The sequence below is a fragment of the Anabrus simplex genome, chromosome 1, assembly GCF_040414725.1.
Source record: "Anabrus simplex isolate iqAnaSimp1 chromosome 1, ASM4041472v1, whole genome shotgun sequence".
Lineage (NCBI taxonomy): Eukaryota > Metazoa > Arthropoda > Insecta > Orthoptera > Tettigoniidae > Anabrus > Anabrus simplex.
In genome coordinates this window covers 861686825-861709776 of record NC_090265.1, presented here as the reverse complement: position 1 = coordinate 861709776, position 22952 = coordinate 861686825, and the positions used below count along the sequence as shown (strand labels likewise).

General features: G+C 38.2%; 1 protein-coding gene across 1 annotated transcript in view; it reads left to right on the top strand.

Moving 5' to 3' along the window:
- Pex1 (peroxin 1) overlaps positions 1 to 22952 on the top strand; it is a 288016-nt gene that overhangs the window by 32963 nt on the left and 232101 nt on the right. The window contains exons 5-7 of the mRNA XM_067136460.2: positions 14017 to 14300; positions 19042 to 19166; positions 21906 to 22013. Coding sequence (XP_066992561.2) covers positions 14017 to 14300; positions 19042 to 19166; positions 21906 to 22013 — 517 coding nt within the window. The remainder of the gene's footprint in view (positions 1 to 14016; positions 14301 to 19041; positions 19167 to 21905; positions 22014 to 22952) is intronic.

Here is a 22952-nt window from a genome sequence, read left to right as displayed (position 1 = left end):
TGGTGTTTCATGTCAGAAATTCGTATTTTCTGGTGCTAATGGTGTAAATGTGGACTTCGTCAGAGAATCCAATGTGTTGGAATATTTTGAACAGTTCATAGATGATGATATATTTCAACTTATTGCCGAACAGACTAATGTGTATGCTAAACAGTTTTTATAAGAACATCCAAACTTGAAACCACGGTCACGAGCGAGAGATTGGGTGGATACAAATCCACCTAAGACAACAACTCTAACTGGACTTCTAATGTTGCAGAAAACAGCCAGAAAACAGTATGTACTTCACAGAACGGGAAAGTATCACAACCCCTTACCTTTTGAAAATTATCTCTGTGAAAAATCACTGCAGTTCTAGTGAAGTAAATGCTGTATCTGACCATGAAGTTAATGTAAAATCTTTGACAATGTCACTAGCATGATATGTAATTCATAAATGTTCATTTCTTTTATTTGTTTTAATTTTGGGTGCTAACATATGAACAAAAAAACTCAAATTTCAACCAGGTAAATGACCTTGCAGTTAATGAAAAATGGTTCAGAATGTCACATGCATGATATGATATTTATAAATACCCCTTGCTTTTACTTGTTTCTACTTTCGGCTGTAAAATATGGTCCAAACTCTCAAATTCCAACCAGGTAAATGAACATGCAGTTAACGTAAAAATGGGTAAACATTTTTCTAACATTAAAATTAATTTATTAAAACTCCTTTATTTTACTTTTTATATCACAGATGAACGATATTAATGATATTACTAATTTGTCTGCCTATCCTGCCGTGTAACAACAATCTGCTGAAAAAAAATACACAGGGCATGTAACACCAAGCAGATCAATAATACCCAGTTAAGAGGTTAATATCCGTCAACAGCTGTTCCGCAAGGAAAATTTAAAATGAAAGAGAACATGTTTTCGTAATAAATGCGTAAATAACGTGTCCGATAACGGTTGTTAACTCGTTAAAAATTAAGGCTAACTAAACGACCGCTTAATTTTGAGGCTAAATACTGCAGAGTACATCACTGATTTCAGAGGATATTTCATATCTTCTTGTGTCTAGTTACGGCTATTTACATGTCAATTTTTCGCGAGGAAGTTATTTCTCTACATGCGTTTCAAATATGTTTTCATGATAGGCTACATATACCGCTATAGTTAGGTTAGGTGACGCTGTTTGAAGAAGAAAGCTGAGGTGTTTGCCACAGAAATCTCTGGAGTGATACCGTATTTCTCCAAATCAGACATTTTTTCTCAGAATCTCATGCGAAAACTCAAGGGTTGTTGCATTCGCGGCCTAACAGTAAGTTAATCGATACCACTGGCAACTACCGCGGTAACCACGCTGCTTCTTTTCACACGCGCACAGAACTCATTGGCAAACGATCGCCTCTTTACTCACATCGCTAGCCGCGACAGTCGGTTGTACAGTGCCTGTGTGTTTCTCAAATCTGCAGAAAGGCATCAAAACATGCAACCCTTCGAATTCTTAGAAAAGCCATGGCTACTCAGTGGCAGAGTCATGCATATTTAGTCCTCAGCCCGAAGGCTGGTTGGATCCTCAACAGCTCTGCCATCAGCTGTCATAGATGGCCTAGGCATCACTGAAGAGGCGTACTAGGGAAATGAGGAGTGAGGTAGTTTCCCGTTGCTTTCCTCACCGAGCCAGAAGTTGCTGTTACATATCAGTCTGCCAAGCCCACTGAAATGCATGCTCCAACCGACCCTATGAGCAATATTTTCATAGACTGGCTGCGTAAGGAATGGCATTACTAGCATCACTCATACCTCAGTTACTTTCATTTTGTCAAAGCCAAGGATAAAGCGGAGACAGATCAATGAAAGTAATAAAATTGCTCTAGCTCATACCAGAAGACATAGTGCACTGTAAACACTAGGTCCCGCCAGCAAGGGCACGGCAGAGTCATAATGGCGTCTATTGTACTTGACGCTTAGTAAAATGAAGGTTTATAGACAGCAGGAATATTTTCGTGATGGATAGTCATATTGTAAAGATACGCGGAAAAGGTATTGCCGGCAAATTTTCAACGGGTTCTAGTCGATATTATGATGCCAATTTTAAGTTAATGTTTATTAAAAACTCGGAAATGTAGAATAATTGTACAGCCGCAAAAAGTACGGCATAAGCGTAACTAAAGTCAATATTTGCCGTCAGCGCGAAGACAAAGGGCTAAAAAACATGCGTACTGTACAAAAATGCATTCAGTGGTCCGCAGCAAGGATGCTTTAAAGAAGTCGATCATGAAATTGTGAGGTATGTGCACAAAAAACGCAAGGGCGGAATGGCCATACCGTGGCGCAATAAACACGTTCGTTGACTTTCAACGTTCGCGATTAGGCCTATACATCGCTAGTTGATGAATCTGGCCGAACCCAACAAGCGAGACGTACATGTAGCGGTAGCCGGTTATATCGGACGCTGTGTAAAAGTAACAGTTTTATAGACAGCAAGAATAATTTTCTGATGGATCGTTGTATTGTAGAGACGCATGGATTAGGTATTGCCGAAAAACTGTCAACGAGTTCTTTTGGTATTATGATGCCAATGTTAAGTTAATGGTCCTTAAACTCACGGAAATAAAGAATAATTGTGCAGCCCCCAAAAGAAAAAAAGAAATCCGGCATGACAAAAGTCAATGTTCGGCGTCTAAAAATAGTCTATAAATGCGTAGGCCTACTGTAAAACAGGCATTCATATGATTTTACAAACTTCTTTTTGAGCCTGATTTAAATATTTTGAAGGAAAAAGTGGAGTTGATCTTGGATTCGGAGAAATACAGTACTATATTTTTTCAGAATGAAACTAAACATACACTTTCACGTAGTATCGGATTACGAAAAATAACAAACAAGTAAGCCGTAGTGTGGATATCATCTGCGGAAACGCAAGTTTTGAACAAACTGGCGCTGTTTCATACCGATTTTAAAGTGCATGGAGGGTTTTCAGACTTTTATGCAAAAATCGGACATAACGACAATCCGTTATAGCGAGTAAATTTTTCGATGTTACGAATTTTCGCTATAACGGACTTCTACTGTATTCTGCTGTAAATAACCACACACGTTCAAGAGGTCAATAAGTGTAAAGTATTATATTAAAATATGGTGCTACTAAATCTGCTCCTTAAGGTAAATGGATGTCTGTGTATGGTGTGGTATATTAATATTCGACATATCAGAGTAGATGTAGTATTTACCAGAAAAAAGTTAATGTTTTTTTTAAATATGACAAAAACAACCTACCATCTTTGAAAAAGTTGTCAGTTTGTACTCACCAATCACACGCTGGAATATTAGTTGGTAGAAGTAGTCTCAGAATTGCAGTGAACAAAAGTCATTCCCAAATTGACCATCACTAATGCATACTGATTATCTCTAAAGAATGCATTATACTTGTTACCTACTACTACAGTGGTAACACAAACAAGGCACAAACACAGTTAAAAGGGAAGGTAAGAGTACAATACACAATATAAGAAAACACTACACACTTGGAAAAACAGTAGCTGGCATCACGCGGGTCTCCAACAAAACATGTATGTAAACATCAGTAGGGCCAACTAGTGAACAACAAACCGGGAAGATGAAAAGGCTGGGAACCTACCAAAGGCATGGACATGGCTTAGATAGCGGATTCCGAATAAATCACCGTGATCCTTAGATTTTAAAAATATTATTTACAAGATAATTTTACAAATACATTCCAAGTTATGAGCTATAAGTTCAGTGATATACATAGGTTATTTCGTAGCCGTGTAAATTCAAATTTCAAATCAACTATACATCTATTTACCAATGTAGTTGTACAATGCAATATACAGTGATGTGAAAAGGGTTATCCAAAACTTGGCGTACCTGAAGTGATACAGAACTACCAGAGGCAAACCCCAAGGGAAATAATATTAAACTACATTCTACATATTTTAGTGAAACAAGAAATGGGAATGCCTCGGAAACGAATAGGTAAGTCTAGCTGAAAAACTAAGGCGTCATAAGTAACTAATTTGGTGAATCTAGGCGAGGTTAGGGCAGACTCCTGTATGAAAAGCAAATCGGAACATTACGGAAATTTTAGCAGGACGGAATTCAAGAGTGCTTACCCGAGGAAAGTGCCATCCCGAAACCGGGGGATGTCAACCAGATAGGCTGCTCACAGACAGATAGACCAGGACCGACAGAATTCATTCCCAAATTGACCATCACTAATGCATACTGATTATCTCTAAAGAATGCATTATACTGAAAAAATGATCGCTGCACATCACAGGACGTCAGGCATACTTAGTTAAAGAGAGAAATGTTACGAACACTAACGCCATCGATTTCACCAACATGAGCACCCTCCAGTACTTTAGCAACTTAGCACATTTTTAAAACCCTCTGTTTTCCTAATTTTCTAATTTTGATATTTTACCTTTAACACTCCCTGTATCTGCAAGGCTGATTGTGAGAGTGAACCTGGTTTATTTTCAACAGCGCGTACTTCCTTCACTGTTTTGGTCAACCGATTAATGGATTTTTCACGTATGTTTACGGTTTTACACAAGAAGCCTAGATTGGCAGATCTAAATGCCAAATCATTTTTCAAAGAGCTGTCTTTCAGTAACTCTTCAAGAATTCCAATTAAACCTGTCGTTATTATCAAGTGCATCCACAACGGATACAAAACTTCTGTAATTGTCTGCGTATTATACCACTGTGCTAAGCCAGGTAATCCACTGCATGGCAATAGCAGAGGAGGAAACGCATAATCTGGGGTTTTTTTCTTTGAACTTATTGATTCTTGAGGGTACTTTTTACAAATACATTTTTGCCAATAAACATTAATTTATTCACTTTAAGATACTTCTTTAGCTAGTGAAATGAAATGGCGTATGGCTTTTAGTGCCGGGAGTGTCCGAGGACAATTTCTTTTGCTAGTGATTTAACGTCACATTGAAGGTTTTCAGCGACAGAAGGATGGGGAAGGGCTGGGATTGGGAAGGCAGCAGGCATGATTTTAATTAAGGTACTGGCCCAACATGTGTTTGGTGTGAAAAAAAGGAAACCATGGAAAACCATCTTCAGGGCTGCTGACGGTGGGATTCGAACCTACCATCTTCCGATTGCAAGCCCACAGCTACGCTACCCTAACTGCACAGCCAACTCGCTCGTCTTTAGGATACAGAGCCCATACAGTTTCACATAACTGTGTAGAGCATGAACAACGCTAGTTACCTGTATAATTTTCGGAAAGCTAACAGAAAGAACTTGGACTGCTTTTCTCATGTAAGCTGCACTGTCATCAAGTAGAAGAAACACATTATTGCATTTTGCACCTTGTGGCCAAAGTGCATGCGTGGCTTCATTAAACAACCTAGTTACAGTGACATGGTTTAGAGCAGTCATTTTTTTCAACGCTAGTAAATAAGGATGTTCACAAGTAGTTTTATCATTCAACACACCAGCTGCAACATTTCTTACTTTTCTGCCCCTTAGTAATTGATTTCGACAAAGCTACCCACAGTTTTTCGCTGTCACATACTGCCCGAATTTTTTGTGAAGTTTTTTCATAACATTTTGTGAGGTAGTTTTTCCTTGGTGTAGATTCATCTGGAGGCTCAAAATGAATGTACTTTTTAGGACATTTCTCAATTTCGGATTATTTATTTTGCCAAGAGGAATGTTGGTGCAAAGGAATGTTCTACATACATCTAAATAACACTAGGTGTATTTAGATGAACTTGTATTTGAAGAACCTATAAGTAATTGTCACAAACGCACATGCGAAGCAACAGCAGTGTGCTTATTCCCATGCAAATTCTTGGTTACTTGAGAGTGTTGATATGCACTTACTCTTTTACCACACGGTTGACATATTACTTTTTCAACGGTAGCAAAAATATTTGAAAATTCCTCTACGTATTATTGAAGACGCGATCTTGTACTAGACTTCAGTTTTGGCATTGTTCTGCAGGTTAAGACACATATATTTACAGTGAACCACTGTTTCAATAAAAAATAAAAAGAATTAATACATCTTTCTTAGAAATTCAGACAAAATCACACGACCACGGGAATGATATACGAACCTGAACAACTAACATTACGAGTGAAACAATCCCACTATCTTCTGTTGGGTGATTGTTTTCAGTGAGTAGTTCAATCTGCAGTATCTAAAGGTAATGACGTAGCCAGTGGCCAGCAAGTTTTCGAAATTCTGGGGAGAGGTCCATACATAGCCACATCATTCAGAAATATGACGTTAGATACACCATTGAAAACAATATCGTAACTGTTTAAATGTGAATAACTGCATCGTTTTATAATACAGAAGCATTTTAAATTTTATTGAGTGATAAATATTGCCAATTTATGTGCTTATGGATTTCCTTAAAATATTTATTATCATAAACATTTTGTGAAAATATGTGTTTTTATGTGAAATGAGATTAGGTTCTGATGCTTGGGGATGCACAATAAAAGTAGTAAACTTTGTAAATTGTGTTAAAACATATGCAAGAAAATATATAATTACATGCTTATAACTATGCTAACTATGTCCTTGAAAGTGGTGTTTCTCTCAGAATGTTACTCTATGCTTTCCCCAAAAACTTGAGACCAGGGTATCCACCGAGGTGACTTGGTAGATGATCTAGCAGCAATGTGATAGTGGTTTAGTGTGTATGTAACTTATCTCGTTGGTATAGTGTATACTTATGGCTCCCAGCCGTGTGATAGCATGTACGACATAGCATATACATGCAGCTCTCAGCTGTGTGAGCTTGATCAGATTTGAACCCATATTTCAGATGTTCTGCCAGAAAATGTCAAGCCATATTGCATCCTGTTCAAAAGAGAAGGATTTGCTCTTTCTTGCAGGAAAAGACTGTTTTATCTCAACATTCTGTTAGACACAAAGTATGAATCTCATTAGGCCTGTGTTATTCCAACCCAAGGCCAGTAGCAGTAACCGTGTTGCATAGAATGAAGTTGTTAGTAAGCAGTGATAATTCTGAGATTCTGAACAGAAGTGAGTCCGGTATGTCAGATTGTTCAGTTGTAGTTGAGAAAAGCATTACAGGGCCCATTTTGAGGAAAAAATGAACAGTGGATATGGGAGTGGAGAGAAAGGTACCCTCAAAAATATTCATTTTCTGGGACTAGTGGTATAAGCTCTCTAATGTTACTCAGGCAACACTGTAGCCTATAAAATCCCCTTCTTTAGCTGATATGAATGCAATAAATGTCTTCTTTGTGCATACTTTACTGCGTGAGAACTTTCCACACCATGCCAATAAAAACTTATGGGTCATGTTTGGTATGTATGATATGCAGTATATCGAAGAGATGTTAAGTGAGCAATAGTGGCTTAGGTCATATTTGTTCTGTTGGAAAGGATCTGAGCAACAGGTCTGTCACTACTGCCAGCACTATTGTAGAGAGTGTGCTGTCACCCATTGTGGCCAATTTTCATGACCACATTGTACTTTGAATAAACTTTTGGCGTATTAGGTTATGTTCAGTACATACAGTAAGTACAAATCGAAGATTTGTTAAGTACAACTGTCCAAAAAGTGGCCACACTTCAACATTTAATACATTCTAAGTTCCACTTAGGATCCCGGTGCTGTTACATGATGCAAGTGCTTGTAGATGCACAGTAGAATCACTGAACTATGGTGTATGCTTCTTGTGGAAGAGTGGTAAAATGCTTGCTTAATGATTCAAAGGTTGTAAGTTCGAGCCTTGTTCATGTTATCTTTATTGTGTTATCGTTCTTTAGTGATATAAAAAAAAGACATACACCTCCGTACAGGCCATGAAGGCCCTTGGAGGAGTGGAAGGTAAAGGCTTCCACCATTGTTAACCGCGGCACGTGATGGGGTAGAGTGGTTAGCTCTACGCCCAGCCGCCTTTGCCCCCAGGAATTAACCTGGTACTCATTTATGGTGTAGGCTGAGTGAACCTCAGGGCCATATGCACCTCCGGAAGTGGAAATCTCGTTTCTTAAATCTTACGACTTCCTGATGGGGATTATTATTTATACATTTCATTTTCCGTATTGACAGATTCAAAGTATAGATAAGAAATGTGTTTTTCCACCATTCAATACACAATTTATTTTAATAGATTAAACTAGTACCGGTTTCGGCTCTTTAACGGCCATCATCAGCTAGTACATGATTTGTTTTAGCCATTAGACAATTCACAAGTTGTTATTGTATTAGGCATCCGGATGTCTAATTTTAACAAGTGTCTACCTATACGTACCATTTTAATGTGTTGAAACTTTTTAAATGTTATATATTGTGGCCTGTGTGTTTTAATATGTTTTACATACTCATGTTCTAATTTGTAACTTTTTACCCTGACTATTGATATTTTAATTATATGCTATTGTATACATTTCCATCCCCCATTAGACATCCGGATGCCTAATACAATAACAACTTGTGAATTGTCTAATGGCTAAAACAAATCATGTATTAGCTGATGATGGCCGTTAAAGAGCCAAAACCGGTACTAGTTTAATCTATTAAAATAAATTGTGTATTGAATGGTGGAAAAACACATTTCTTATCTATACTTCCTGATGGGGATTCGAACCCACGTCCTTCCGGGCGAACCGAGAACGCCTTTACCGCCTCGGCCAGGCAGTCCCTTCAGTGATATAAAGGGTAATATAAATATTAGGTTTGGAACAATATAGCTGCATAATGTTAGTATTTGCTTCTTATATTATTACATTACACTACCCTCTAATGAAATGAAATGATGCATGCGTTTATGGATGCACAGTTGAAGCAGTTTCTGAACTGTGCTGTTCAATATCTGCTTTTTGTGGAACAGCAGTAAAGCTCTCTTGATGATTTGAAGGTTGCGAGTTTGAGCCTTGTTGAAGTTACCATTTTTATTATATTATCATTCTTTAGTGATGTAAATAATACAAATGTTACTTTTGGAACAATTCAGGTACATAATTTTAGTGTTAGTTTTGTCTTATATAATTACATTCTACTATCATAAAAACAACATAAAATGAAATGGAGTGACGGGGATTTGAACCTGAGACATTGCTATCTAAATTCCAACATTCTTCCTAGTGAGCTATACAGGCTTTACAGTACCAATGAATTTTAACACATTTGCAGAACCACTACAAATTAACATTTCTTTAGATTATATTCTGATTATTTAATAATGCTATACAAATACATTTACTTTATAACTATTATTTTTTAGTTGTATTAGCAGCTGGAACAGTATTTCTTAACTTGTAACCAAAGCTATGATTAAATTATTTTATGGATGCAGTTACTCTCAATGCAGGTCTTTAGGAAACAAATTATGGCTCTGAGGTCAAGATGATGAATTATATTTTCATTTAAATCTATGGAATTTTTGTCTGCAAATAATATAGTAATTTAATAAGACTAAATGTATTTATATTATTAATTTTTAATTCTAAAATTTATATTTGTATCAATGTGAATACTTTGCCATTATTTTAAGATTTGGGTAGAGGTTAACACTCTATAAGATAACCATTTCTGCCTGAGACTTTGCAGTTGACTGTTTGGCATAGCTCCACAAAGTGAATGAAAGAAAGTGTTATATGGGCTGTGACGCAGACGTTTCCACGTTTGAAAAAGGACTGCAAAATTGATCTTTGGGTTTTTTTTGCCCAAAAAGCTGGAAGTGGTAGAAGGAAAATTTTAGCAGCACAGCAGGATGCCAGATTAGTGGCAGACGTTGAAAGGAATTCCTTCCATAGGCCTACTGCTGCTACGTTGAAGGCAGTTGTTAATTTTCCTGGCTACCACCAGACCATGAGAAATAGTTTAAGGGCCGCCAATTTAAGATCTCAACATGCCATACTTAGGGAAGTTCTTAAGGTGGAGCATATAGGTGAGCGTTCAGTGTTTGAAGTAGGAAATATTTTTTGGGAGTGGAAAAAGGTAATCTTTTCTGATGAAGTCACCTTTCCTGTTACATAGGAAGGTCTGACTTTGGTATATCATCCTGGCACCTGATTTGACCACAGATATGCTGCCATTCATGTTAAGTGTCTCTGTGTTATTTTCAGGGTGGATTTCTTGTCTTGGAGTTGGCACAAGCCATCACATTCACAGAAAATTGAACCAGAATAAATATAATCATTTGCTGAAATGTTATATCATTTTCTATAGTAGGTTGTTGTATCCCAATGAAATTCTTTAATTTTAGCATGATAATCATCCAGACTATTCATTTCAAGTAATTTGAGACTGGTTTTGAAGCAGACAGGATATTGCTAGTGGCTTTACCCTTATGGCGATGATGGGATAGGATAGGCCTAGGAGTTGGAAGGAAGTGGCCATAGCCTTAATTAAGGTTCAGCCCCAGCATTTGCCTGGTGTGAAAATGGGAAATCACAGAAAACCATCTTCAGGGCTGCTGACAGTGAGATTCAAACCTACTATCTCCCGGATGCAAGCTCACAGCCGCGCGCCCCTAACCGCATGGCCATCTTGCCAGGATATTAATTAGAAAGACTGGCCTTGTCGCTTTCTGGACTTGAACCAAATTGAGAATGTGTAGGCATAAGTAAAGAAGCACATGCAGAAAAGTTGGCCCTGTCCTCCTCCAAGATGTCCTGATGTGGAAGCTCGCCCAGCATGCCTGGGATGCCATATGGCTGAGAACAGTAATTATTTGAAAAGACTAGTTGACTCTGTGCCCACTCGACTGCGAGATGTGGTTGTGTTGGGAGGATGATGGACTGAATATTGGATCATGGCTTTGGTTTTATTTTCTAACTTTTACTTCTTACTTTGATTTTTCTAAGGCAGACACCACTTAGGCTTTTTTTGTTTTTGCTTTCTGTTTTTGTTTATACCACAAAAGATGTTCTTGTTGAGAATAAAATTTTTCATTCTTTCTAATTGAAACTAAGATGGCATAATAAATAATAAAGTCGTGGCATAATGAATTCTTGAACTTGGTGTGATTAATTAAACAGTCATAAAAGAGACTATTTTCCCTCTTAAAAAAAAAGCCGTAGGTTATGATTGAACATACGTCATCAATACTAGTCCAACTCGTTTCCATTACGCCACAATAGTAGCATGCAGAACTGGTCCATTATAACTATAGATATGGGGCCAAATCAGACCCTGACCCAACAACATGTACAGTAATACCAGTAGTTGCAAAAGGACCCAAAGGGGTCAAATATTCAAATATTCCAGCTCGTTTAACTTGAGTCAAACATGCATTAGAGTCAACTCAAGTGTCTTTCTGTTGTAATTTGAGCAAAGAAATCGACGGATGTCCAGATGAATCACGGCCGGCTGCGATAAGACCTCCCTCTCTGACACACTTCTGAGTTACCAGAGTCAGAGACACGAACTCGCTCGAATCATCCTGAGTGAGATAGTGCTTTCTTTTCATTGACTGATCAATTTTTAATAAATGCTATGAAGAGAACTTGAGTTCACTAACGAGTATTCATTCAATTATAAGAATAATAGTTGTTTGTGTACTTTTGCATCCCATCTCATTCACAAGACATAGCGATGGTTGCCAGTTCGAGTTGATAGAGTTTCCGAATATGAGTTACTTGAGTTGACAAAGTATTCAACTCGTCATTTGCTACATGAGGGCAGAGATAAGAAATATCCCGAATAGCCCCGAGTTCGGCTGAGGGCTTTCTGTTCTTTGATCGGTCCCTAACCTAAGCAGGAAACCAGTTACATTATTACAAATTATTAAGGCTTTTTCCTTTAGCTTTAGTGTAATGTGTTACAGAATTAGATTTTTTTTTTTTAATTTTTTTTTTTTACAGAGGGTTGAGACTATTATTTTGGTTTACGTTTGTTTGAGAAGAACTCGGTATTTCTGTTTTCTTATTTATTAACGTTTTCTTCAGCTGCCAACCAGTGTTAATTTGACAAGTATGTGTTTTCTGGTAGAAAATACATTACTGTGCTGCTACGAATGCAATTGTCTTTGTTTTCAGGCCTCAAATGTGCAACCCACGCAGTCTTAATATAGATTTGAGTAAACTCTGTGCACACAGAAAGCCCTCAGGTTCCATTACTTCTCTCTTTTACGAGACATAGCGATGCCCTCGGTGTCTCGTCTCGCTCTCTCTGCCCAAATCATCAACTCAAGTTTCCTTACTCGCTTCTTTCACGAGATATTGCGATTGTCTCGCTCTCCCTGCCCTACCCGGTCGACTCGTCAACTCGAGCCCAAACTCGAGTTGGTAGTGTTTCCGAATACGAGTGACTCGAGTTGACAAAGTATTAGACTCGTCACATCGCTAGAGTGGACACTTTTTTATAGCTGTACAGAACAAATATAACATAGGCCTCCATACTTCGGTGGTGAAGTATCCAACACGAAATCAGAAAGTTGTGAGTTCGGCTCTCACTGGTATCCGGTTGGCCATTTTTGTTTTGTACTTGACACCTCTTCAGTATATACTATATGTACTGAACATGACCTAATAAGTTGAGTTTATTTTGAGTACAATGCGGTTGTGAAAAGCATTAATTGAATTGGTCTGCAACGGGTGACAAATGCACCCTACAATTGTGCTGGTAGTGTTGCCAGTCCTCTAGCTCAGATCCATACCAACCAAACAAATATGACTTATGCCACCATAGTTCAATGGTAGAGCATCTGATACAAAATTTGAAGGTTATGGGTTTGAATCACACTGGTGTCTGGTTGGTAATTTTCATTTTTTACTTAAAGATCTTTCCTATATGTACTGTATTTACTGAACATGATGTAATAAGTTGAAAGTTTATTTCAAGTATATTGCAGTCATGAGAATTAAATAATTTATAACTGTTAGGTTCTTTTTGAGGTGGTTTATAATTTATTACTCAAAATTAGTTTTGGCAGGCTGTAGAACCTAACACACTAGAGTCCCGTTAATCTGAACTGAAATATTCAATTTAAAAAAAAAATTCTCCTTATTGAAATGAAAGAACATATTATAGAATGAACGTTTACTTACATTTTATTAGTCATATTTTACTAGAATAACTTAATGTAAACATAATTACACATCATAAACCATCAATCACTGGTCATTTATATTTACAAAGTCTGTTAGTTTCTTTTGCCGTTGTGATTGGAACCTACTTGAAGATGCAGTGTTAAACCCGCATCTCATAAACATCACATCAGTGGGCGTAGCAGCGGAGTGATGCTCAACGTAGTGTATGGCAAGTTCTAAGGCGGCTGCAGCATCTGAATGTGACACTAGTTGTTCATTGTGGTCTTCTTCATCGTCACTCTGTTCCTCATTAACTCCAGATTCTTTCTCCACCACAGCTACAATTTCTTGGTCTGTTTGTAATTGATGACAGTCAGCTTTCATCCACTCGCTAATGTCATTTTCATTGGCTTCCTCACACCCAGGAAGTTGAACGATTTCAAGGAGATTGACATTTACACACGCTTCCGCTGGACTTTCGATGAATGCGAGACTCAGGTGGTTGAGGCGCTGTCCTTCTGACCCCAACCTGGCAGGTTCGATCCTGGCTCAGTCCGGTGGTATTTGAAGGTGCTCAAATACGTCAGCTTCGTGTAAGTAGACTTACTGGCATGTAAAAGAACTTCTGCGGGAGAAAATCCTGGCCCGTAGGCGGCTCCGGAAACCGTAAAAGTAGTTAGCGGGACGTAAAAACAATAACATTATTATTAGAAAATATTTTCCGGTTAATCCGAAAATTTCGTAATCCGAACAGACTCCGGTCCCAATTAGTTCGGATTAACGAGGCTCTACTGTAGGTAATAAATTAACCGAGTCGAAACCAGAAAGAGTTAGCTTCAGATATTACAAAACAAAAAGGAAAGAAAGGTATATTCGTGAGACGTAAGAAACCTGTTTCCTTTATAAACGCTACTGGGCCAAGCAAGTTAGGCGCATTATTCAAGTATCCATATTACACTACTTTTACTTTTACTACAAAGGTAGAATGCTTCTGTATACTTGTTTATTTGTTTCAGGAAGAAAGTCCAGAAAATTTGGAGTCATTAGTGAGAAGATCCATTGTGAAACAAAGCCAGGCATTGCCTGTACTCATATCTTCGGGTGGGTTGTTTCCTCTTTATATTGATCCTAGTCAAGACCAATATGTGCTGGTGAACCTTGTTCCAGACACACAACAGTATGTTGTGTTAGACTCTGAAAAGGCTATGAACTGCAAGATAACTGTGAACCCAGGTAGCCAACTAGATTCAACCAAGGTTGAGCCAAATGACTCACTTCAATATGACAACATGTATTTTAGGTAATCATTGTTGTTAATGATATTTATTTTTGACAGGAGTTACTCTCTTTGCAATAGGATAAATAGTATCTGACCATTCTGTCTTGACTTTCTGCAATCTTTTGTGGATATGCACAAGGTGTACACAAAAGAATATCAGGGTTTAAAAAAAAAAAAAATTGCTTTACGTCACACCGACACAGGTCTTATGGCGGCGATGGGATGATAAAGGCCTAGGAGTGGGAAGGAAGCAGTTGTGGCCTTAATTAAGGTACAGCCCCAGCATTTGCCTGGTGTAAAAATGGGAAACCACGGAAAACCATCTTCAGGGCTGCCGACACAGTGGGATTCGAACCCACTGTCGCAAGCTCACAGCTGCGCGCTCCTCACCGCATGGCCAACTTGCCCGATATATTAGGTTTTTAAAGGTTTACAATTTCTCTTACGTATTGTATACAATACTCGTACATGGGCTAAAAGAGTAACTGTAAGAGTTTACACAGCACACACAAGTGCTCAATGTGAGAACCCTCAGTTACACGGCACATGTCCAACTGTTAATCCAGGTCTTCCCACACTTTGGTCTGCATGTTTGAAGTAATGGACATGACAGCTGCAGCAACTCTCCGTTTCAGTTCAGGTAGGCTGGCAGGTAGCAGTGGTACAAACATGTGATCCTTAACATACCCCACACAAAGAAATCACAGGGAGAAAGGTCAGGACTCCTTGCAGGCCACCGAAGGAAAGCCTTATCATCTGGACCATGATGACTGATCCAATAATGGGGAACAACTTAATTCAACCATTCTTGCATGAGTTTAGAAAAATGTGGGGGGTGCACAGTTTTGCTGCCAAATGATGGTTTGAAGTTTATCCTGTATCTGAGGGAAGAGCTAATTCTGAATCATCAAGATATACAGTTCCTGTGATAATTTTTTCCCGGAAAAAGAATGGCCCATAAACCTGTTGTTTGGTTAATGCACAAAAAACTTTAACTTTGGGGGAATTCCTAGATACTTGCGTTGTGTGTGTTCACTTTACCACTAATGTGAAATGTTTATTCATCACTAAAGATTACACAGTTAAGGAAACCTTCAAATCCTTCCATTCCTTTCTGCATTTGCATGCAGAATTTAGCACATGCCTCATGGTCTGCAGGCTTTAGGGCCTGTAACAGCTGAAGACCGTATGCTCGCACTTTTATTAGCTATCGTAACACTTTTCACACTTGTGTTCGGCAGTGCTAGTTCACGGTTAGCCCGTTCCACATATTTGCTAGGACTGTGCTCTAAGGTTGCCCTGACACGTTTGACTGTCTCGCCTAACGTTCGGGGTCGCCCTGGGCTCTTCCCTTTACACAAACATCCCGTCTTCTGGAACTGTTAATACCACCACCGAATGTTGTCAGATCAAGGATCACATCCATACTGTCACCGAACTGACACTGAGCTGTAACTACTGAATTATACTTTGCAAACTGCAGTACACAGAAAGCTTTACAGTTGAGAGCCATAACCTGTAATCAGGACTCTACATATGGCTCTGTCGAGCGATTGGGTGAGGAAACCACAATTTGCTATGTGCACTACAAACTTTCACAGTTGCTCTCTCATCTGATCTAGGTAAAAGACAGAAAGGTTCGTTACATAGCCATACTAACTGCTTAAAATTCCAATATTATTTTGTGTACATCCTGTATTTTGTAAATATTGTTTTGGTTTTTTTTCTTTCTTTAGACTCCTCTTTATGCAGACTTATACCTTACTCCATACTCTGTTTATATTTAAACATTGTTTTCAGTTTAAACTGTTTATAATTCTAAATAAAATAATTTGACCACTATTGGAGATTCATCTCACTTCACATCAATCCCATAGGGATATGGGAAAAGGGTTGAATACACACACTTCTGTTTATCCTTTTCAGCTTTTTTTGCTTCTGTTTGTTTCTCTATCTCTTTTCTCTTCCTAGATAACCATCTAACAAATGATAGACTATGTGCTAGCAGGATTTTAGGATCTTACATCACGCAGTCCTAATCCCTATAGTATTATAGTGCTTCTTTAACTGCTTTTAGTGAAAGACTTATCCTTTACTTATTGTTTTCCTATGCATTGTGTATAATATTATTTAATCGGCTGATGATGACCCAGAATAGTGGTCAAAACCAGTACTGCTTTTAATCAAACAAGAATGTAACATTACATTTCTTATTTTCCTTGTATTGAATAGGTTGAACCACTTTATTTCTTGTTTTCTATTTAATTGTGATACAGTTCAATACAGAACATTATGAAATTTCTATCTTTAAACGTTTTTCTTAAATCAATAGGGATTGCCTTAAATGTCAAAAGCCTTCTCACCTTTCCGAAAGCTTCTTTTTCGTGTAGGTATTCTGCTTCTTATTTCTTCTGTACAGCTTCCTTTCCATGTTAACAAACTTTCCAAATATCTGAATGGCTTTACTTGTTCCAATTTCTTTCCCTCTAGTGTTATATTAACAGCAATCTCCTCCTTTCCTATTCTCATCACTTTAGTCTTCCCAACGTTGACCTCCATTCCGAACTCTTTGCCTACTCTCTCAATGACTTGCAGATCTTTTTCTGATTTTGCTATTACTGTCACATCATCTGTGTATTTTATGGTCGTTATTGGTTCTCCACTCACTACAACACCTATTTCTTTTTTTCTGGGCCTTCTGTAACAGTTTTTCGACATATATATTGAACAGAGCCGGTGACGTGCAACATTCCTGTCTCATTCCTCTTCCAATACCCACTTCTGTTTCATATTCATCTACTCTAACCATCTTATGCCCGTAATGCATGCCCTTATGCGGTTTGGAATGGTGTCAGACAGCCTTTGGATCCTCTCCTGTGGCAAGTTCGTCTACAGTTATTGCAGCTGTCCCTTTAGATCCCGTATGTTGGTACTGGGACGGAGTCCCCTTTCAATGTCATCCAACACGTGTTCAATGATGGAAAGGTCTGGGGATCTTGCCGGCTTCGGGTGGACCTCAACATGCTCTAGGCAGTCCATAGACATGTGGTGTGTGTGGAGGTGCATTATCTGGTTGGAACACTGTCCCAGGTTTCTGTGCCGTAAGGGGTAGGACGTGCGATTGAAGAATGTCTGTGACGTATTGGTGTGCCGTCAAAGTCTGCCGAAGCACTATCAGAGGTGATCTGAATGCATATCCTATGGCTCCCTACACCATGATGCCAGGGATTACGCCTGTGTGTCTTTCCACAAGATGGGCAGGGTCTGCCCTCGATGCCGCCATATCCTCACACGATGGTCATCGGAGGTTATGGGGAAGCGGCACTCATCACTGAACATGATGCCAGTCGTCCTCTGTCCATGCCTCCCGGGCAAGGCACCACTTCAAATGCTGACGTTGGTGTTCTGGTGTCAATGGCCCCCGATGGGGCGGCAGGATACCAATCTGGCAGATCCAAGTCGTCGAGGCACCGTGCGGGAACTCACTGGATGTTGTAGTCTCCAGTATATGTTTGCGGATGGCAGGTGCCAAGTTATGGGATCCTGCAATGCCATACGACGGTCCTCCCTGGGGGTGGTGTTTCTTGGTCGACACGAACCTGCACAACGTGATTGGGTGCCCTCATGTGCCCATTGAGTCAAACATCGGGCCACTGTGACGTCTGAATGGCGCACATGCCTGGCAATTGCACGATATGACCAACCAGCTTACATAAAATCAGCTTCATGGTCCGTATCGCACTTCAATAGATTCACAATTTATTTAATTTATTTTCCACCTAGTCGATACAATGATTGCTTAAGGCAATTTTTAATGGTCAAAAGTGGTACATGTTTCGTATATTATCAACATCTTCAGCCACATAACACTGTTTAGATGAAAAATATATAAAACTGACAAAGTAATGCTTTAGAGGAAGTGTCCTTAAAATTAACATAAGATTGACAAGCCTTGTGCAGTCCTACAATGCGGCCTCTGTCAAATGCTGCAGGTGGTGGATAGGCTGTCTAACGCAGGGCCTTTCAGGGTTCATGCGCCTGTTGCATGCTCTGTGCACGGTGCAAAAGACGACTTCGCTTGGTTGACCAGAGTGCAGACCCCCACTACTTGATTTGGAACAATAGCGCTGTCTCTCTATTTCCCCACGCCTGTCTCGCTTGCTCCCCCTGTCTCCCTCTTCCTCACTTGCTGAGTTGAGCCGAGCTTAGCCGAGTAGCTGAGAGACAGAGCGTTGGTCCGAGCCGAGCGGGACCGATGCACTGTGCACAGGAACTCTGCGCTGCTGTTTGCACACGTGAGATTTTGGGCGTTAAAGAGGCCCTGGTTTAACGTCTCTATAAGGCATCGCAGGTGCTTCGTACTGTGCGTAGTCCTCTCTGCACGTCTTGCTTAACTGTCTGACTCACAGCAGTTGACTGGTGACAACTTATCAACAGTGCCATCACGAATGCACTCTGGCGGGCGTTCTACATATTACAGATCCTTGTGAATCTAATCATTTATTCACACATCAATGGTATGCATGTATACTGAAATTGGATAATATTGGACCACTCCTTCTGGGTGCTTAACCTTACTTTGTCTGGCAGTGTATTATGAGTGTGTTTTTTCAGTGTATACAGGTCTCCACCTTATAGACAAGGCTAGCTGAATGCAGTGTGTTATCTGAGAGTCTTTCATAAATTTTCAGGTTAAGTTGTACACTCCCTAACTTTCTGTTGATAGCATTGTTTAAGTGGTATTATATCTTTACTATTGTAGTTGGGCTGAAGATATCATTTCTGAAGGATTAACAAGTCTTGAAATCAGTCTTGGTATTCAACCAGGTGACCTAAAAATGCCTCCTTCTTGGTCAAGCCTGTCAGTGGTCAACACACTTATTGTAGGTAAGTTCCTGTGTATAGTTACCATGTTTTCAATTGGATGGCATTATGCATCACTGATCAAGCACCAGAATTGATTCTTTATTTGTTTTTAGATTATTGCTTCATTTGGAGCTAAAGGTGTAAGCTTCATGTAGTTTATTGTTCAGACTTCGTTCTCAGCTTGGTTTTGCCAGAAATTTTTGTGATCAAACGCCAACCCCTCAATCATTAAATTAAAGTTTTGCCTCAAGTTACTAACCACCATTTTTGAGTCTATTTCATGTTGCATGTTGTTATTATGTAGAGTAATATTTTGGAACATTTTACATAAGCAATTTATGGAGTAATTCTAATTTTTAAAACCTTCTGTTCTATTTAGTCATTAAATTGCATGCATTTGTGAAAGAAGTTTGTAGATGTATATCAATAATATAACACACTGTGTGATATTTGACAGAATATACAGTATTTTTCAGACCATAAGACACTGTGGACCATAAAATGCACTCTGATATTTTGATGAAAATTTAAAGAAAAATATTTCATTCTATTTTCAAACAAAATTTTTACAGAAATAATTTAATTTGTATACAAACACAACTTACCGGTTAGTGCAATACTTTATGTAGGATGCTAAATAGTTTATTATGTCACCTATTCAATACATTAGAAATTTTAAACATTTAGGAATTTATCATTACAGTGAAACTCTGTTAGGAAGTTTTTCAAGGGACCACAAAAAAAAAAAAAAAACTTCTTAAGCAGGAAACTTCTTAAAAGGGGTAATGCCCGAAAACTTACTCTGTACTTTGACATACATGTGAAACACACAGCCAACAGATTTCCTTGTTTGTGAACAATACCAAAATAGGCTGATATATAAGAGCTGCTAAAAGAAAGCCACAGTATAAATACAGTATTATATTATCACGACATATATTTTTAGAGATAAAGAAAAATACTGTAATTGAACATACTGTATTATAAAAATTCTTGATAAGAGAAAGGAACATATTATATAAAACCTTGCGCAAGAGATAAAAGAAATACTAAGAACATTAAAACAGTAGATGGTGACGGTACATTATGTAAATTCCATACTGCATTAGACATTAAATACATTTCCAAACACAAAAGTCTAGGCTCCTACTTGGAAAAGAAATTGTCCAGGGTTGACTGCTTTTAGGTTTCTTTTTTCAACTTGCACGGGGACTGGAGGGTTCTAAACATGAGCTGCTTTGAGCGGACGTTTTCTATCTCAAGGGGCTCTAAAATTTGAACTGTTTAACTGGGAAATATATTTACAACAGGACACTTTAAGCGGGATAAATATACATATATCTTAATGCAACCGATCAAGGGACCAAGAATATCACACTTCTTAGGCGGGAAAACTTCTTATGCGGGAACTTCTTAACAGAGTTTCACTGTATTTCCATATGAGACCTGTTTTGCCCTTCTTTGAAGGCATAATCAGTCATAGTACCACCTCCAGGCATAAATCAGGTACCTGATTTGTAATTAAATTGTAAATACTAAGATATAAAATTGACATATTACAGTGGGAAAGTCAAGCGAAAAACAATGTTCAATGATGATATAGATAGCAATATATCAGCCGTTGGCTGTAAATTATCAGTTGTGAAGGATAACAGCGTCAAAATGTTAGGGTATGTCCTACAAAGGATGGCTTAACATATTGACAAGGGGCTGTTTAATGTTTAAAATTTCTAATGTATTAGTGCAATACTGTCACTCTCACAAATCACAAGTAGGTATTGCATCTCTGCTGCCCTATTACCATGTAAGTTTGCAAATTCCACAACTTTTAATTTAAATGCTATGTTATAAGAAAACCTTTTCTGTACTACTGACATTGTGTATGGTAAATTGTCCCTACCAGAACTTGCCACTACTGAAACTTACTATGCATGAAAAAGTGAAATTTTTTTTCCTACTCTTCCTTGAAGGTTACATATAACGGTAGTCAAGTTTACAGTTCTTTGTGTTTGCGTGGTACGTTAAGGAGGTGTGCAGGGAAGTGGTCAAGAGATGTCTTATTAGGAATTCCCTGACAACTCACATTCCTGTCAGGCAAATCCTGGTCTACCATAGCCTCTGTTTCTTAACTACAGTGAAAGAATGGGGTCAACTGCTGAGAGAATTGTAAGGAATTTTTTGAACAACGGTATAGAAGATCACGTATACTCATTGTCCAGATATGTTAGACCTTCAGATCGTAAGACGCAGCCATATTTTAGGCAGTATTTTTTGTAACAAAAGTTTGTTTTATGGTCCAAAAAATACAGTAATCCTGTACTTAATTAAGCAATAAAATTTGTTAATAGCACCATATTCTACACTGTACTGAATCTTTTAAAGTCAAATCAAATCACTAAATGACAATTTTGTTGCTTAAGTCAGGGGATACAAAAAAGAAAAAGAAAAGAAAAAGAAACTAAAGGAACTGCATTAAAGCATCAAATGACCAAGTGCCATAATCTCATATTACGACAATATATTCAAAGTATCACTCATTTTTATACATTAACAAGAAAATTCTTTTTGGTATACAATACATAACATTTCACAGGAAAGATGAATTAATGCAAAGTATTTTATAGTTGTGTAAAAATCTCAAAAATCTATTTGTTGGTGCTTAGCCAAGTGATACATAACACTATCCAGTTATGTTTGTGGTAAACATAATTTCATGGCCTGTATATAATTGAGAGAATTATTGTTTTCTTTTGTATGTAGGTAAATGTGGCTCTGGAAGAAGTACGCTTGCTAAGCTTCTGTCACACAGAGTAAACCAACCTCTACGTTTTGTGCATGTTGTAGAAGTTCAATGCAGACATCTAAAAGGTTGGTATTCATGTAATGTATTTCTATGAGAGTTTCTGAAAAGCAAGATGACACATTCTTTTCTTATTTACAACTAGAATTCAGACATTTATAAATCAGAGCTGTCTGTCTTTTCTTTATATTAATTTGTTTGCTCCCTTTCCAGTACAGAATTCAAATTGAAGTTAGTTGAGTAAATTTTCTCTAATAATGATAGTTTGAATTTGAGAATTCTATACCATTGTAAGAGGTAAGACAGTAAGGTCATCAGACGAATAAAGGGCGATGGGGGAGGAATGTGGCAAAGAAAAAAAAAAAAAATGCGACAAAAGACTGACAAGAGTAGAAGAATAGAGTAGAGATGAAGATTTAAAGGAAGAAATGTGTGTGAGTTGGGCATGGGTTGGTGGGAGGGGAGCAGAAGATACTACAATGGAGTTGAGGACACAGAATGAAAAGAAGTATGAATTAATACAGTAACAGCTGTACATAACTAGTGAAAGTAGAGTGAACCATCTAGTGATAGAGTATAAATTTGAAAAGAAAAAATAGAAAATGAAGGGCAGGGAAGGGAACTACGTGCTTAATCTTTAATGGCTGGCAACCACATATTGCTTAATTGACAGTCAGTGTCCCTGTTGAAATTATTAGGATTTTTACCTACTTCCACTGCTTCCCATATAATCCTAGACCTAGATCTTGGAAGATAGGATCTTGACCCAATGATAAGGAGTGTTAAGCTGTCTGGCTGGCTGGCTGGCTGGCTGAGACAGATGTTTCTTTGGTGTTCCTTGATACAAGTACCATTAGACCAGCATGTTTGGCCAATGTATACCTTGCCACCTTGCTGCAAGTACTGGGAATTTCATACATATCAGGGTGTAATAGTGTGACCAATTTTTGTGTTGGTGCCAAACAGTTTTTATATTGTGCTTGCAGAGGATCTTGGCAATTCACTAT